The sequence below is a fragment of the Poecile atricapillus genome, chromosome 27 (genome assembly GCF_030490865.1).
Source record: "Poecile atricapillus isolate bPoeAtr1 chromosome 27, bPoeAtr1.hap1, whole genome shotgun sequence".
Taxonomy (NCBI): Eukaryota; Metazoa; Chordata; class Aves; order Passeriformes; family Paridae; genus Poecile; species Poecile atricapillus.
In genome coordinates, this window is record NC_081275.1 from 4,804,631 (window position 1) to 4,821,952 (window position 17,322).

The 17,322-nt window shown below is 55.4% G+C and overlaps 2 protein-coding genes across 2 annotated transcripts in view; both read left to right on the forward strand.

Annotated features, from left to right (window-relative positions):
• The window catches only part of ACBD4 (acyl-CoA binding domain containing 4), a 61,585-nt gene that overhangs the window by 21,594 nt on the left and 22,669 nt on the right, over positions 1 to 17,322 (forward strand). The gene's annotated exons all lie outside the window — the stretch shown is intronic.
• Positions 79 to 16,829, forward strand: NMT1 (N-myristoyltransferase 1). Its single transcript, XM_058858292.1, has 12 exons — positions 79 to 480; positions 6,409 to 6,526; positions 7,695 to 7,839; positions 9,969 to 10,087; positions 10,570 to 10,661; positions 11,251 to 11,367; positions 12,087 to 12,257; positions 12,614 to 12,722; positions 13,731 to 13,901; positions 14,140 to 14,307; positions 14,714 to 14,851; positions 16,549 to 16,829. Exons 1-12 carry the CDS (start codon positions 278 to 280, stop codon positions 16,567 to 16,569), a joined length of 1,572 nt encoding a protein of 523 aa, XP_058714275.1. The 5' UTR covers positions 79 to 277; the 3' UTR covers positions 16,570 to 16,829.

The window sequence follows — 17,322 nt, forward strand, 5'->3', positions numbered from 1 at the left end:
TCCCAGCCAATCGGAGCCGCCCTCATTACACTCGACCCACCCCCAAGCAGGAAGAGGGCGGAGACGCGAGCACTCCGGCCTCGCCGGGAAAACGGGCGAGCGGGGCACGGAGCCGCGGCTCTCTGTCCGGCGGGGCATCCACGCGGCTGTCCGCTGTGAGGGAGCCCTCCCGCCACCGGCGCCCCGTCCCTGGACACCCCAGAGAGCGACGGGAATTGTAGTCCCGGCTCCGGCGCAGCCCGGCCCCCGCGTGCCCACGCAGACTACCACTCCCGGCATGCCTCGCGGCCCGCCGCCCAATCGCGACTCGCTTTGTTGCGGGGGTGCGGCACGCGCGGAGGCCCCGTTCAAGATGGCGGACGACAGTGAGACAGCAGTGAGGCGGCCACCGGCGAGGCCTCCGCGGCCGGCGGCGGAGGAGAACGACCACGAGCATTGCAGCGACTGCGAGAACGAGGCGGAGCATGGCTCCAACCGGGGGTGAGCGGCGGCCGGGACCGCGTGCCACGGCGGCGGCCGGGCCCATTGAGGCGAGGAGCGGCGGGGAAGTGAGATGTGCCCCGCCCCTCGGGGGCGCTGATTGGTCGCCGGGCAGCATCCCGGGCAGCGATTGGTCAAGGCGCCTGTCAGTCTAGCGGGGGGGCGGTGCCGTGGCGCCCATTCACGCCCGCTGCGGGAGCGTGTCCGAAGCTCAGCAGGGTCGGGCGCGGCCGCGGCGTGGATGGGTGACGGCTGCGGGGCGGCCGGGCCGGGGCCGCGGGTGCCTTTCTCGGGCACAAATAAGCCAAATTCACAGCTCTTCGTGGGTTAGGGTGTGTCTCCCCACATTCCCTCTGTCCTCCCGCACAAGCCTCAGCCCATTCGTGGCATCCCCATCCCCGCGGTGACACCCAGGGTGGTGGCGTGGTTGGATGTGTGATCCTGTTTTCCGGAGCATGTGGCATTCCCGTGCCCTGGAATAATCCCGGGCTGCTGCACACTCATCCCGTCGTTATCCTAAACACAGCCCAAGGTTTTGCGATGCTCTGCCTACATTGTCTCGTGGTTGGAGGAGCTCAGCCTCCAGGGGTATGGAATGGTGGAATAACAACAACAAGGCAGGGAGCGAGCACAGGCAACGAGACAGGTCCTTATCTCAGCAGGGAAGAGCTGGAATACTTCACGTAGCGCCCTCATTACTCACTGCCTTAATTAATACGGTGCAGAGCTGCCTTACCATGCTTGGGATTTGCAGGAGAGGCTTCGTCCTCATTCCTGCTGGGAACGGGAGCATCCATGTGTGGCTTTCCAGAGGTTTCCAGCTGTTTTGCACTTTGTTCTTCCTGCACCTGAGCCTCACTGGGCTCCTCCTGCTCACCTGGTGCTGCTTCCCCAGCCCTGCAGAGCAGAGACTTGGAGAACCCTTGGCCCTCCATAGGCAATCCCGCCTGCTCAGGAACCAAAGCGAATAAAAGGTCACACAAGAAATATCACACAGGCTTTTTTTATGACAGCACAGCTGCCCATTTATATTTTATTTGCCTCCTGGATGTGGCACCGTGTCTCAGTTTAATCGGTTTAGCCGTGCTTGGGGAGATTTTTATTTTCTTTCCCTCTGACATGATTAGGTTTGTGGAAGCCAGAGCCGAGCAGAGGAGACGCGGTGCTCAATCACTGCTGCTCCCCAGCCCAGTGGTTCCTCCTGCCCTTTGCCAGGAAAAGGTGTGTTCTGGAGCCCTCCTTGCTTCCTGGCATGGGCATCATTCTGGCCACCTCGAGGAGCTGGAATAACACAAGCAGCCTGGGGAATATCCAGTAGGAAATAGTTTGGATAGCTTGGGAAATAACACCAAGAGCGTGGCTGGTGGGCACACATAAGGAGCGTGAGGCAAGGAGGCTTTGGAGCTCTCTGACAAATCCAAAACCCACCAGGGAGAGACCAAGTGGTGGGAAGGAGGATGTTTTTCTTCCTGGATGCACAGTCATTAATTCTGTTGATTCCATACCATCCCATCACACCAGGGTGTGGGAGTGTTTCCGGTCACTCCAGTGACACTCTCCCCAAAAACAGGGCAGGGGAAGGGCTTTGAGCTGCCAGGGTTTGTAGAGCCACACTCGGAGCCCTGCTCGTGCCAGTTTGTGCTGGGAGTCACTGGATCTTGGTGCTGAAGTTTAAAACATAAAAGTATTCCTTAGTGAAAGCAATACTTCCTTTCCTTTTAAGGACAGGAAAGAGGAATTGAGTTTCTTCAGCCTCAGTCCTGTGTCAGCACTGGGAAGTGGCTGCACTGCTTTCTGCTGTGGCTATCCAAGCTGATTTTCCAAAGAAAATAATCCCACTTTGTTATTTTTCATATTTCCCTTCATGTGGAGAGAGCTCTTGCTGTGTCCCTGGTGGCTCTGGAGGATTTATTCCCTGGTTCTGGAAGGCAGGAACATTGCATGGCTCAGCCTGGTGGGATTTGTCACCTCAAAGGCAGCGAGAGCAGTGGTGACAGCAAGGGTTGGAGTGTCCAGTCCCATGAAATGGTTCTATTGCTGTCAAAACCACCTGGGGAAGCTGTTCCAGGCAGGAAGAGTTCGGGAGTGCCCTGTGGCACAGCTGAGTTGTCGCTGGATGGGGTGTGAGGGGACAGAGGGGCTGTTCAGAGGGGCAGCTGTGGCTTTGGCAATCCCTGCCTGCACTTAGCCACGAGAAGAGATTCCTGGGACAAGCACTGAGCTCCAGCACGTGGGATTCAGTTGTAGGTGTAGGGAGCACACTGGTGGCACGCTGGGCTCTGGGAGCTGAGCTCTGCCATCTGGAGATCCTCCCTGCCACAGCCCCTAACGAGATCACAGAGATTACAGCCTAAGAACCATGCCTGATTAGCCCCTGGGATGACAGAAGGATTTTCCAGCACCTAAATACGGAGCAGGGATCTATTCCTTCTCATCTGCCACTTTCAGCCTCCCACCAGGCTGAGGGAGCCTCCCACAGCTGGAGTTGTTCCCCTTGTGCTTCCTCCCTCCCTCAGGTTTGGGAATACAGTGGGAACACCCATGGATCCAGGGATAGATGAGTGGGTGCTGAGCACCAGTTTGTTACTGGATGAGTCTGGTGTTTTCCAGCCTTTAGAGGGGCTGAGCTGGTGGAGCACAGTCAGTCTGAGCAGGTCTCACCCTGAACAAGCCTGGCCACTGTCTTTAAATGCTTCCAAAAATCTGTTTTCAAGATTGCTCAGGTTACAGGGGTTGTTTTCTGGGCAGCAGTTGGTGCTAGAGTCGTTGCCTTCAACTCAAGGAGCCACCTGGTAACGGGAAAGGAGGGATTGGAGTGCTAAATAATGGCCATGATGGTAGGGGTGCCTTTCCCAGGAGAAGGGAAAAGTGTTTTCCTTAGCCAGAAAAGAGCCCATGGTAATCCCAGAGGGAACTGGGAGATGTTTTGCACAGTGCAGCCAAGGTGCCTTTGTCCAGCTACTTCATCTCTCAATGCACCTCAGAAAGCAAAGGGATAGGGGAGGAAAAAGGCCTTAAGTGCAGCTGGGAAGGCTGTGGGAGGTTGGATGTGAGCTGGGCTGGCAGCTCACCCTGCCTGTGGATGAAACTGCTCCAGCCCTCTCAGCTTCCTGGGTCAGGCCAGCTGCAGTAGCTGAGATGTTGGATGGTGGTGGCTTGTCCCAGGACACTGGTGGGGCATTGTCATTAATTTGGGGAGTATCTGATGGGTACAGCTACCCTGGAGAAAGAAGATATTTTTGCTTTCCTAAATAGATTTAAAATAGAAAATTCCTGTAATTGTTGCTTCTCTGGTTGTAGTGAGTGGAACCTTCAGTTTTTCCAGCATTTTCCTACATGCTGGTGACTCCTCTGCCAAGCTGGTTTTCATCTGGCTGGAGCAGGGCCCTTCCCCAGACCATGCCACCTGGAATACAAAACCTCATCCCACCTTCTGCCACCCTGATTTCTTCCAGGTCACAACAGCTTTGCTCATAAATCAGGGAGGAATTTTCTCAGCGCTTTCACCTGTGAGCCCAGCGTGGCTGGGCTGAGCTCATTAGCACCAAGCTGGGAGTTGGCAGCTCTGATTTATGAAGCAAAGCGATGCCAGAAGAGTATGAGGGGAGCATTTTGTCTCTCACAACTGACACCTGCAGCATCCCAATGTGCAGGTGAGCTGGGGACATGTGTCCATCCCCTTTGGAAGGGGCAACTTCCAGTGTCAGCCTTTGGGGTGAGCTCAAGAATTCCTCTGGTGCTGTCAGTTTGTGGTGTTAAAATTGATAGGAAATAGTTTGGATGTGTTTATTGAAGCTCCAAGGTGGCTTTGCTCATCCCAGGACTTCAGTGTGGCCAGGATCTGCCTGTGTTCCTCCCCAGACAGTTAAAAAACCCATCACACATTTGTCACTAAAATCAATAGTGGTGTCAGCAGCGCTGTGCCGGGATTGCTGCTGCTGTCATGTCCAAGCAGCATCTCCTGGGTGGAGGCAAAGCCCTTTCCTGGCAGTGGGAGGGAAGGTGAGATTCCCCCCAGGGATGGTTCAGCAGCACCACAGGATGCTGCTCCTTGGAGCTGCTGGTCCTCAGAGCTGTGGCTTTGCTCCTGCTCCTCTCCCTGCTCCTCTTCCTGCTCTTCTGGGGAAGGAGTGGGGGGAGGCTTTTCTTCACCGCCTTTTGTGGAGCAGCTCACCCTGAACCACACCAGGAATGCTTCCCATCTCCTGTTGTTCCACACAGGCTCTGCTGATAGGTGGGAATCCTTTTCTCCAGCATGTGCTGTCTGCAGAGTCTCTGCTGCTGTTCAGGTTTTATCCAGAGGAAAAGCTTCCCCAGGCCAGCAGTTCTGTGTCCTGCAGGCCATCCTTGTCTGCTCCCCAGGACAATGCAGCCCATCACATTGGCTTTCTATGCTACATCCACAGGCATCTCCCAGCTTCATCCCTCAAAAAATATTTCTCCATCAACTTTTCCCTAGTTTCATAACCTTGCTGCTCAGCCCAGGGATTGCATAGAGTGGTTGGATTGGAAGGGACCTTGAAGATCATCCAGTTCCACCCTCCTGCCTTGGGCAGGGATACCTTCCACTTGAATTTCTTAAAGCTCTATTCTCCTTCTCAGTCCTCCTTGTTCTGGCCTTGCTGAAATAAATAGTTGGATGCTGCTCCAATGTATTTTCCAGCACATTTCTTCTTTTCCTGCTCCATGCTCTTCACCACTATCTTGTGTTTGGTAAAGATATTAAACTGCTCCAGGAGTGAGCAGTGCTTTTGTGGGGAGATTCCAGGCTGGTGCCTCTGGGCAGGTCAGATGTGTGGGGTTGTCTCTGCTGTGAGAATTGTTTTGGGATGCTCTAGGAAGGGGACTCCTCTGTTGTAGAGTACAAATGCACTGGCTGTATCCTGACCCCACTGGGCAGCTCTGAGGGACAGGACAGAGCTGAGCCATGTGCTGGCACCTGGTGTCCCCCAGCTTTGCAGGAGACCCCTCATGTGCTGGCAGAGCTCTCCTGGCCCTGTGTCCCTCCCTTTCCCCTCATCCCTCTGCTCAGACCTGCTCCAGCCTCTCCAGGATTGAGTTTCCCCCCGAGCCCTGACTGTAGCCAGCTCCCAGCTCCCCCATAGCGTTGTCTGTCCTGTGTCAGGGCATCCCCTGCAGGATGACGAGGTCATCATCATCATCATCATCTGCCATGCTGGGAGCAGGCGCCTCTCCTGTGTTTTGGCATCAGGATGCTGCTGGAGCAAAGACCAGGCTCAGTGAGGGGTTTCACAGCAGCAGCTGTTCAGGGATGATCATGATCTGGATGTCCAGGGCTGCCCTGCATCTGTGGAAGGAGGAGCTGTGCCTGGTGTAGGCACTTCCCACCCTGCACTCCCAGAGATTTGCTCCTCGCTCTGTTTTCCAGCTCCAGCATAGCAATATAATAATTCTCCAATAAACAGCCTCATCTCCCTAGAGCATCACCTCTGCAGGGGAGGTGACACTTGGCACAGTGTCCTTGGCCAGACACCTCTCTGTTGTGCCTGAGCCTGATGTGGGGCCTTATCCCTGGGGCTGGACCGGTGTTTGCTGCTTCCACATCTATCCTTGGGTTTGGAGAAGAGGAAAAAGCCAAAGCTGGGCATCCCACCACTCCACAGGGTGGATTTGGGCACGGGTGGCAGAGTGGGGGATGTGACAGTGGGGATGTCACCTGCAGCACAGTCCCCAGCACCCAGCAAACCTGTGGGGTGGGAGGTGTTGGTCTCTTTTTGGGAGCTCACAGGGAGTTCTGTGCTGTGGGAGGGGTGCTTGGCTGCACCCTCTGTGCACGGAATATTCCCCTTCCTGGAGACTTGGACTCAGCAGGGAGCCTGGGTTTTCTTTAGAGTGCCTCAGAAACCAAACAAATGTTCTCCCAAAAGAAAACCTCAGGGATCCAATGATGTTTCTTTTGTTCCCCAGGGGCCTGAGTCCAGCAAATGACAGCGGAGCCAAAAAGAAGAAAAAGAAACCCAAACGGAAGAAAGAGAAAGGAGGAGGAGGAGACCAGCCTGACCAGGCTCAGGACCAGCCAGTGAAGGTGACCAACCCCTTCCCGGAATCCTGACCCCCCCACAACAGCCAGCCCCAGCCCAAACCTCTCCAGTGTTACTTAGGCCAAGGAAAGACTTCCCAGCCCTGGTTTTAGGCACTTGGTTGCTCTAAAAACTTCAGATTTCGAGTGATTTCCCAGCCTGGCTCCATGTGGGGGAATTCCTGTTGGTGCAGAAGGTGTTTGCAGAGCACTCTGGGGATAATGCAGTCCTTGGCTGGATATCCCAGCCAGTTCCAGGGTCAGACTGGCGCCTCCAAGTTGTTCTTTCCAGACACCAGGTGCCTGTCTCAGGCAGGAGCTGCCACCTGCCAGCTCCAAGTCCTGCCCGCAGCAGCATGGGGGTGACATCTGGTGGTGTTGATTTTTTGCTTTTGTGATGATCACAAGAACAGCAGCTGGGGAGGGCAGGGTCTATCTTATCCCTCTGGGCTTTGCCTGATCATCTCCAGCAGCCAGTTATTTGGGAAGCAGCTTGGGACACACAGGGTTTGACCCTCCTGGCCCTCTTGTCCCCTCTGGTCCTGTGGCACAGGACACACATCAGCAGAGGCTGTTTTCTGTCTGATGCCCAGTTCCCATCCAAATATTTTGAATATTTTGCCTATCTGATTGTGCAGAGCTTTAAACTGGGGCTTTGCTTTTTTCAAACTAAATTCCTCAGGGATCAGAGAGGAGCTGGGGTTGGGAATTCAGTGCAGAGCCATGCACCCTGAGGAAGAGGAGGATAAAAGTGTCTTTCATCTTGACTCAACCTCTCTGCCTTGTCCCAGTCCTGGTGCCCAGGGACTCCTCTGGAAGCTGCAGTTTGTGGATACAGATCCAGCTTAGAGGGAGGAGGCTGAACAGTGAGAGAGAAAAGCCACTGAAGGAATCCCGAGTGCTGGGGGTGGGTTGATCCGTCTGTCTCTGCAGTATGTCAGGTGGGGAGGTTTGCTCCTGGGGCTCACAGCACACACTTAGCTGAGGCTGGTGAAAGGGTTCATCCATCCTGTCATGGACTGAGGATGGAAAGGGAGGTTCCTGCCTGCTCTGCCTTTCCTGACAGCACCCCACAACAGGATCAGTTCCAGGTTCCCCTAATGAGGAGCCCACATACAGACCTGGTGGTTCAGCGTACTAATTTTGTCTTTCCACCCTCCTTTTCTGCCCTCAGGTGAACTCTTTACCTGCTGAAAGGATCCAGGAGATTCAAAAAGCCATCGAGCTCTTCTCTGTAGGTCAGGGCCCTGCCAAAACCATGGAGGAAGCCAGCAAGAGGAGCTACCAGTTCTGGGACACACAGCCAGTGCCCAAGCTAGGTATGTGCAGCCCCTCCATGTCCTGTGGGCCCTGGGGGAGGCCTTGTGGTCCCCAGGCTGCTCCAGGAAGCCCTCAGAGAAGCCTGGAGATGCTGATCTGTGGCCACCAAGTGAGTCCCTGCCTGACCTGGGCTTCAGAGGCACCAAAACCTTTTCTCCACCATTCAGCAACATGGGCTAGGTGGATGGGGGGGGTCTGAAGAGCTGTGCAGGCACTTCAGGGGGTACAGAGGGACAAGGAACCACTCCAGACATCTGATGTGATGCCTCCTGCATTATCCCTTCTATCCCATAATCCCAGTCCTTAGCCCTGGAGTTGGGTCTCCCCTGTGCCAGGTTTTGTGTGTGGTGTGTCCATCCTATGCACTCAGAGCTGTCCAGCTCTCCTCTTCCTGGAGGCTGAAGCTTCCCAGACAGGGATCCTTGGAGGGGAAGGTAACTCTGGCTGGGTTGGGGCTGGGTGGTGCTGGGAGCAGCTCTGGGAAGCAGGTCCAGTGCTGAAATGCCACATCCCTGCTGGGCTCACATCCCTCTCTGGCACAGGCAGGAGCTGCAGCTGCTTCAGGAGAGGAAACACAAACATCAAAGCATCTCCACCCCAAGCTGCCATGAGCATCTAAGAATGGGGAGCCCCATCTCTTGGTCCCCTCTTTCCCCTGTGAACATCCCCGTGGTGCTTCCCAGCTCTGGTCCTTGCTCCAGCCCTTCCTCTTGCTCCTGACAGCCTGTGGCAGTGATCTGCCACTGACACCATGGCAGGAGCTCTCAGAGCAGATGTGCCAGGAGAGCTGCCTGGCTGGAAGGGACTCATTCCCAGGCTGATTGGGGTGCCTGGCATAACTTTACTTTAGTCTCTCCTCATCTGCATCCCCCCGAGCTCAGGGGAACTAGAGAGTGAGTCCAAGCCCACAGTTTCTAGATTTGTCCAAAACTTGTCATGGCTTCAAATTTGCTGCTTTTCAGTATTTCCCTTCATGGATTTGTGTCCCTTTTGCTGCAGATGCAGTGTTTGATTCCCATTCTCTGTTGTCTACATCACTCTGAGGCCTTTTTGGCTCTCAAAAACTTTTCTGGGAGCAACAATCTCAGTTTTAAGTTGGGAAAAAGCGAGATGGCATGTGGTCATATGAGACAGCAGAACCTGGTCTTGCATTTGCCCTTTTTCTCAAGATGCTGGACACGGGGAAACATCATTTCTGCTTGGGAAAACCCTGAGGAAAGGGTGGAAGGTGTCTCCTGGAGAGTGGGAGGCACAAAGCAGCTCGTCCCTCCCAACACCACGGTGGTGGCTGTGCCTGGCTGCCGGCCACTCACGCTGTCCCAGCACTCCTTGTGGTCCTGGTGTGCTCTGGCACACAGCATTACAGACATGGGGCTATTTAGGGCTGGATAGCAGAAGTGCTGTGGGATTTTTGGGGCCAGATCTCTTAACAATTCAGCACCTGCTCAAAACAGAGAGGGCGGCCAGGGGTGAGCGATTCTGGAAGCTGCCTGGGGTGGGTGTGATGGGGGAAGTTTTTGCTCCGTGTTTTCATCACCTCCCCATTGCTTGGAAACCTTTTCAATGCCTTTTTAAGTGAATTCCTAATTAGCATGACTTGCCTTTCTTGGCAGCACTGAAGTGATGCTGCTGGACCGACATCCCTGAGAAAGCCGGAGCTCGAGCCGACATCTCCTGGCTGAATCAGGGGCTTTAGGACTCAGTGGTTTTACAACAAACGTTGTGTTGTTCACTGCAGCTCTTCTTCAGGCACAGTGGGCAGGAAACCCTGACACTTGCCAAGTGGCAGTGGCCAGAGCTGGCAGATCACCGTCCCACAGAGGGGCTCACGGGAAAGTGCTGGCCCAGGCTGGGATTGTGAGGTTGGAGAAGGGTCAGGCATCACGTGTGGAGCTGAAGGATGTAGCTGTGGCTGTGTTGGGTCACCTGATGGGCTTCACTGTTGCCCTGGAAGGAATTTTTATTCCCTGCCCATTGTCATATCCCACACTGGGTGGGTGAAGTGACAATCCCTGTCTGCCACTGCAGGGCTGGGAGACATGAGGCACATTGGACACCAGACTGAGGTGTTATGGAGGCTTGGCCTCACACACTAGAGAAGTTCACGGCTCCCTGCTCTGTCTTCCAGGAGAAGTGGTGAACACCCACGGTCCGGTGGAGCCGGACAAGGACAATATCCGCCAGGAGCCGTACACCCTGCCCCAGGGCTTCACCTGGGATGCCCTGGACCTGGGGGATAGAGGTGTGGTGAGTACAGGCAGCTCAGCACACGTGGGTTGGAGGGTCATAGTTGGCAGTTCAATGCTTCCACTGTTGGAGGAGGTTTTAGGGATGGAAACGTGTCCTTCACCACAGCAGCTGATGCTCTGGCTCTGTCACACCATCTCCTTAGGCTTGGATGGCTCTGTCTCCCTCCAGTACATCTCCCTTTTACCCATCCCAGATTGGGCAGCTTGGCCTGGCTTTTCTAGGGGATGTAAGCATGCCTGATGCCCAGAGTTCTCCTGTAGCCCCTTTAGAGCATGAGGCACCCCTGGGAGGTGACAGGGTTTACCTGTGTCCTGCTGCTCCCCCTGCTCTGTGTGCCACTGCTCCAGGACCCAGCGGCAGGGGCATGGCTGCACATGGTGCCCCAGTGCTGTGGCCACACATGAGGTGGTCAGGGTCCTGTCTGGGGGCATTTAATGGCTGAGTAACCTCCTTAACCTCCGTGCTCTGTGCTGCTGCAGCTGAAGGAGCTCTACACTCTGCTCAACGAGAATTACGTGGAGGACGATGACAACATGTTCCGCTTCGATTACTCGCCCGAGTTCCTGCTGTGGTGAGTGGCACCAGGAGTGCAGAGCAGGAGGTGTGGGATGTGTGACAAGGCTGATCCTGGTGACAGGGCTGCAGCTGCCTTTGCTTATCCTGTCTCCCTTCTTCCTGAAATGTCCCTTCCCCATCTGTCACTGTGTACAGTGTTCCAGGGACACGGTGAGAGGGGACACCCAGCCCTGCCTGCCTCTGGCTCCTTCGAGATACGGGAGCTTAAATTGGACTTTTTTCCTCTTTGGTTTGATCCCTCAAGTGAATTTGTGAAAATCCCAGTAGCTGAGAAATTCCTCAGTGCCCTGGAGCTGTGGGATGAAGGCAGCTGACAGCAATTACCCTTGGAGTCCTGTTGCAGCAGAGCTGCTGTTTCCTCAGGGTGTTCCTGAATCAAGGAACAAATTTCCTCCTGTGTCCCTAGTGAGGACTGGCCATGGAGTGCAGGAATTGGCCTGGATCCCACCAGTCCTTGTCACATCACTGTCACTCTCTCATCCTCTTGCCAGTGAGCAGGACTCAGGGTGTCCCAGGGCAGGGTGGGGGGCAGGTACGAGGGACCTTGGGTGGGAGGTGACAGCTGAGGTGTGTCCCCTCCCCAGGGCACTGCGTCCTCCAGGCTGGCTGCCCCAGTGGCACTGTGGGGTCCGAGTGGTCTCCAGCAAGAAGCTGGTGGGATTTATCAGCGCAATTCCAGCCACCATCCACATCTATGATACGTGAGTGCTGCTGCATTTCTCATCCTGCCCCTTGCTGACACCTGGGTCTTTGTGGGAGTGCTGAGGGGGTCTGGCTGCATTGTCCTCCCAGCCCACAGCCAGACCTGCACCCTTCAGCTTTGGAGATGTTTTGCTGCTTGGAAGGGAAGATGGGATATTTAAGGGTTGGCAGGGAGGTTCTGGCCAGGGACATCTTGTAGTTAACCACTGTGAAGGCTGTTTTCCTCAATGAGGTAGGTTAACTTACAGCTCTGCCTTACAAAAATCATCCAGGGCTAGGTGGAGACACAGAATCATAGAATACCCCGAGCTGGAAGGGATCTCCAAGGATCATCCAGCCCAGGTCCTAGCCCTGCACAGGGCAGCCCAGCAATCCACCCTGTGCCTGAGAACATTGTCCAAACTTCCCTGCAGCTCTGGCAGCCTTGGGGCTGTGGCCATTCCCTGGGCAGGAGATTCCCTGGACTGTGCCCAGCCACCCTCTGGGGCAAGAACCTTTCCCTTATATGCAACCTGACACAGATTCAGACCATTTTCCATAGGAATGCCTGGGTAACAGCTTAAGGGAGGGTTCTCCAAACCCAGCCCCTGCCCCTTCCCTGAGGTGTTGACTCCTCATTCCCTTGAAGTGGCTTGGAGGTAGATTGCCCAGGGCGTTGGTCTGATCCTCCCAGGTCAGGACAGTCAAACCTCATGCTCTGCATTGTTTTTTCCCCAAGAGAGAAGAGGATGGTGGAGATAAACTTCCTGTGTGTCCACAAAAAGCTGCGTTCCAAACGGGTGGCTCCGGTTCTGATCCGTGAGATCACGCGGAGGGTGCATCTCGAGGGGATCTTCCAGGCTGTTTACACTGCGGGAGTGGTGCTGCCAAAGCCTGTGGGGACTTGCAGGTGAGTGGCTGTGGCTCAGCCAAGGTTTCTGTCTGCAGACCTTCCCTTCCTGAAGCCCCTTCTGTGGCCAGTAGTGTGTGTGGGATTCCCTGGGACAGGAGAGAGTGATCCCAGCCCAGGTTTCTCCTCCCACGCTGTCCTTCCAGGATTAAGTGCAGTGGCTTTGCTAAAGCTGCTCGTGTAACACGGGAGAGGAGGCTTTGGCAGCACAAGCACTTCAGAACCGTGTTTCTCTCTGTGGGGAGCTGCTGGCCTGATGTTCTCACTTGCCCTCGCGGCAGCCACGGGAACCTCGAGCCCCTGCAGCCTCCCCGCTGCCCCAGAACGAGTCTCCCACTGCCAGTGTGTTTCTGCAGGTATTGGCACCGCTCCCTGAATCCTCGGAAACTCATCGAGGTCAAATTTTCCCACCTGAGCAGGAACATGACTATGCAACGTACCACGAAGCTTTACCGGCTGCCCGAGGTGGGTGCCAGCCGGGAGCAGAGCTCAGGAGTTGCTCCTCACTGGGCAAGGGGAGAGGCACAAATGTCCTGGTCGAGGTCAAGTCCTCTGCCTGGAGACCCAGGGTTTGTTCTGTGTAGTAAATGACTCTGTCAAACAATTGTGCTTTATTTAATCTTTATGTATTTTTGCCTGGGTACCTGCATTATAAGGGCAAGTTCTTGCAGTTAAGAGGACCCTGTGAGTTTTGTTTGCTGATGAGTCATAGCCTGTTGTCCTGGAAAAATGAGCAGGCAGATGTGACAGCCTTCATCTGTCCAAACACAGCCTCAGTGTGACCTTGGATCGGGTTAGTCCCTCATTCTTCAGTCACACTGATCAGTTCTGGCACTGCAGTTGTCCTGCTGGGGAGGTTCCCCAGCTGGAGATGGAAGAGAAGGAAACAAATTGCATTAAAATTGCCACCACCTTCCCTGACCTTGCTGGCTCCTTTCTGTCAGCCAGAGCTGCCCCTTTGGGGTGGAAAGTGTTGCTTTCATGCTGGGCAGCTCCCAGCTCCTGCCTCCCACAGCCACACAGCCAGCAGTTGCTGGGCTGGAGCTACTGGTTTTTGCAGAGAAACTTATCCCCAGAGCAGATCAGGGCTTGCTGAGCCATCCCAACCCTAGATTAGTAATTGAGGCCAACTGGGAATAACATCTTGTCGAGCCTGGGACACATCTCCCAGCCCATGCCTGCTGTGAGTGGGAGCAGGCACCTGGAGGGATGCAGAGTTCATGTCGTGGGTATGAGACCACTTCCAGTGGGACCTGACCTGGCACTTGGGGATTTGGGACATGCTGTGCTCTCTGTGATCTTTGCCATCGGTGTCACGGCCGAACACATCCATCCTTGGCTGGGCATGCAGGGCTGGGGGGCTGAAAATGGGCTGATGTAAGCAGAGAGTGTCTTTGTCCTGCTCCTTGGAGAGCCCTTGGGTGATGAAAAGCACTGTGCAAGCAGTGAAACAACTTGTCCCACTTTCTGCAGACTCCCAAGACTCCCGGCTTGCGGCCCATGGAGCACAAGGACATCTCTGCTGTGCACAAGCTCTTGACTGAGTACCTGAAGCAGTTCCACCTGACACCCGTGATGAGCCGAGAGGAGGTGGAGCACTGGTTCGTACCTCAGGAGAACATCATCGACACCTTCGTGGTAGAGGTGAGGGGCAGGAGCAGGATGGGAGAGGTGTTTGGTTGGGCTTTTGCCTCTACTGGAGCTGTGGGAGCAATCAGGGAGGAGCTCCATGCCCCTCTGGGATGGGAATTTGGTGGAGGATGCTGCCTCCATCCTGGGCTCTGGGTCTCCCTGCAGCCATCACTCCAACTGGGAGAGCCCCTCTAAGGCTCTGGCCAGGCTTTATCCTAGCTTGACATGTAATGTCACTTCTGCCTTCCAGAGTGCCCCAGGAGAGGTGACAGACTTCCTGAGCTTTTACACACTGCCCTCCACCATCATGAACCACCCGACTCACAAGAGCCTGAAAGCTGCTTATTCCTTCTACAACGTTCACACCAAGACGCCTCTCATCGACCTCATGAGTGACGCGCTCATCCTCGCCAAGTCGGTGAGGAGGCAGGGCTGGGCTGGCACTGTGGGAAGCTGGCAGCTCACAGGAGCTCACCAGGAAACTCACAGGGCAGCTCTCTGCAGGCTGGCCACCCTTGGGTTTGTGGGAAGGGCTCCTTCCCAGGACTAGAGAAATCCAAATGCGAAGGGATGTGCCACCCAGGAGAGGGATGCAGGGGTACCTTGAACCTTCCAGCCTGTGGTGAGCTGAGCTCGGGGTGTTACTCATGTCCTACAGCAAACAGTCCTGTAGTAATTGGATTGAGGGTGAGGACACCAAGGCTGAGCTCTTCCCTTTTCCTGGGATTCAAAGCCAGGCAGGAGAGGGGGCCAGGCTGCTCACAGGTGGGAGGAACTCCCCAGCACAACAGCAGGAACTGATGGATTCATGTCTCCCTGTGCAGAAAGGATTTGACGTCTTCAATGCACTGGATCTCATGGAAAACAAAACCTTCCTGGAGAAGCTGAAGTTTGGGATCGGGGATGGGAACCTGCAGTATTACCTGTACAATTGGAAGTGTCCCAGCATGGCACCAGAGAAGGTCAGTGCTGTGAGAAGGGGTCTCGTCCCCACAGCCCTGGGGACATGGGTTTGCTGTCAGCCAGAGCTCAGCATTCCAGCCCAGCCCATGTCCTTGCAGTGTCACCCACAGTGGTGTGTGAATCCATGTGCCACCTCCCGTGCCTGCACAGAGCGTGTCCCTGGGGAAAATCCCTCCACACTCGTCTTCCAAAGCTAATTTTATTCCTGGAATAATGCAGGTTCAGTCCTTCCCCTCACACCAACCTCTTCCCTGTGAGGAAGGAGGGCAAGCACAGAGGAGACAGCAGAGGGCTGCAGGGTGACAGATGTGACACCGAGGGTTGTGACAGTTGCCTGTGATCCCGCACAGGACCCGGGTGTCACTGCACAGCCCTGGGTGTCAGCATGTCCTGGTGGGGTGGGAGGAACAGCCACCCCTCTGCAGAGAACAGACAGGTTGGAGCAGGACCTGTGACAGAGGAGCTCTGCCACCACATGCAGGGATCCACAAGACCCCAGGATGTCATTTGTCCCCAAGGCCAGCAGCCTGTTCCCACTGACCTGCTCCCAGAGCTGCTGCAGCCCCATCTGCCTGCCCTGGGCCATCCTGAGGCAGCACCTGGTTGCTGCTGTCCCTCCACACCAGAGATGTGAGTCAGCATCTCTCCAGCCCACAGACACCTTGCAGAGGATGGTGCTTGAGAACCAGAATCTGCCCAGCTACATCACAGCTAATTAATGCCTTAACAGCTAATTAACGCCTTGATGCCAGTCACAGGGCTTTGGTTCCCTGGTGTGAAGCCAAGTCTGTCTCTGTGCCCTAAACCAGCCTCGCTTGCTGAGCCTCCTGGGAAGCCCCAGGAGGTGTCAGCAATCCCTTCCTTTGCTGGGAAAGCTGCGGGGAGAGCCTGGTGCTGGGAATGTTTCCTGTAGTGGGGCTCTGGGTCAGAGTGTATGACCCAGCACGTCCTGGAGAGTCCCCAGCAGTGCCAGCTGCCTGCAGAGGGACATGTCCAGGCACAAGGCCCTTGGGAAGCAGCTTCTCCCAAGTCACAGAATCATGGAATGCATTGGAAGGGACTTTTTAAGGTCCACCCCTGTCACAGGCAGGGACACTTTCCATTATCCCAGGTTGCTCCAAGCCCTGTCTGACCTGGCCTTGGACACTTTGAGGGATGGGGCAGCCCCAGCTGCTCTGGGCAGCCTGAGCCAGGGCCTCCCCACCCTCACAGGGAGGAATTTCTTCCCGTCTAACCCTGCCCTCTGGCAGTGGGAAGCCACTGCCCCTCATCTGTCACTCCAGGCCCTTATCCAGAGTCCCTCTTGGAGCCCCTATCAGTGCTGGAAGGAGCTCTAAGGCCTCCCTGCAGCCTTCTCCAGGCTAAACAGCCCCAACTCATAGGAGGGGTGTTCTACCCTTCTATTCATCAGGAGCTGAGAAACATCCTTGGCTCATGAATCAAGGCTGTCTCATAACCTGATGGGGCTTGTCACACCCCAAACATTGGTCACCTCCCCAGATGAGAGCTGGGCAGGACCCATGTGCCCATTCAGCCACAAACCCAGCTCTCAAATATCAAATATTTGCTGCTCTCAAATATCCCAAAACCAGTGGGGAAACCCACACAGACAACACCGAGCCCTCCCAGCTGCGTCCATGCAGAGCTGGGAACGGAGCAGAGGACACAGCCTGACCCCTGTTTCCATTTGTCCTAGGTTGGATTGGTGCTGCAGTAAGGGAACCCTTGCCAGGAGAGCGTGGAGGAGCTGGGCCTGCAGAGGTGCTGCCCTCATCCTTTCTGCCAAAGCCAGACCCACGCTGGGAGAGGGGGACCGGAGCCACCGCCCCTGCTGCTGTCAGCCATCTCCTTGTTTGATTTAACTGCATCCTCCTAAAGACATGATCAAGGGAATGTAACTGCTGAAACTAGATCATGATTGGCATATAATGGATTTAACGGGTGAATAATAAAAGTATATATTATATATATTTTAAATCTTTCTTGTTCCCAACTGCCATGAGTTGCATTCGGCTGCTGAAGGTCATCACTGGGCTGCTGGACTGGGACTTTTCTCCATGGGGACAGCTGAGGTTGATGCTGTGGCAGTGGCATGCTGGAGCACCGGGACGTGGTGGCTGCTGGCCAAACCCTCCTGCCTGCCCCGAGGGTGCTTCAGGCTCTCCCCTGCTCGGCTCTTTGCCCCCCGTTTGCTCCTGACTCCATTAAACAGGGTCCCTCCCCATGGGCTCAGGAGCACGTCGAGATTCCTTTCAAAGGGCTATTTGTGCAAGCGATGCCTTGTCCCATCTCCTGCCCAGCCACGGAGACTCCAACCCTTCCTGCTCGACGCTGAACTGAGGGATTCAGCTCCGCAGCTCGTCCGGCTCACCCCGCTCTGCTCGGACTCCTGGGGCTCCTTCCCCTCAGCCTCCCCATGGAGCAGCAGGCACCAGGGAATGCTCCACTGCCTCTGCTCAGCCGCTTTTCT

Coding starts and splice junctions, on each gene's coding strand:
- NMT1 (XM_058858292.1), top strand. CDS start 278: ATGCCTCGCGGCCCGCCGCCCAATCGCGACTCGCTTTGTTGCGGGGGT. Junction 7,840..9,968: donor ACAGCCAGTGCCCAAGCTAG/GTATGTGCAGCC, acceptor TCTGTCTTCCAG/GAGAAGTGGTGAACACCCAC. Junction 13,902..14,139: donor TCGACACCTTCGTGGTAGAG/GTGAGGGGCAGG, acceptor TCTGCCTTCCAG/AGTGCCCCAGGAGAGGTGAC.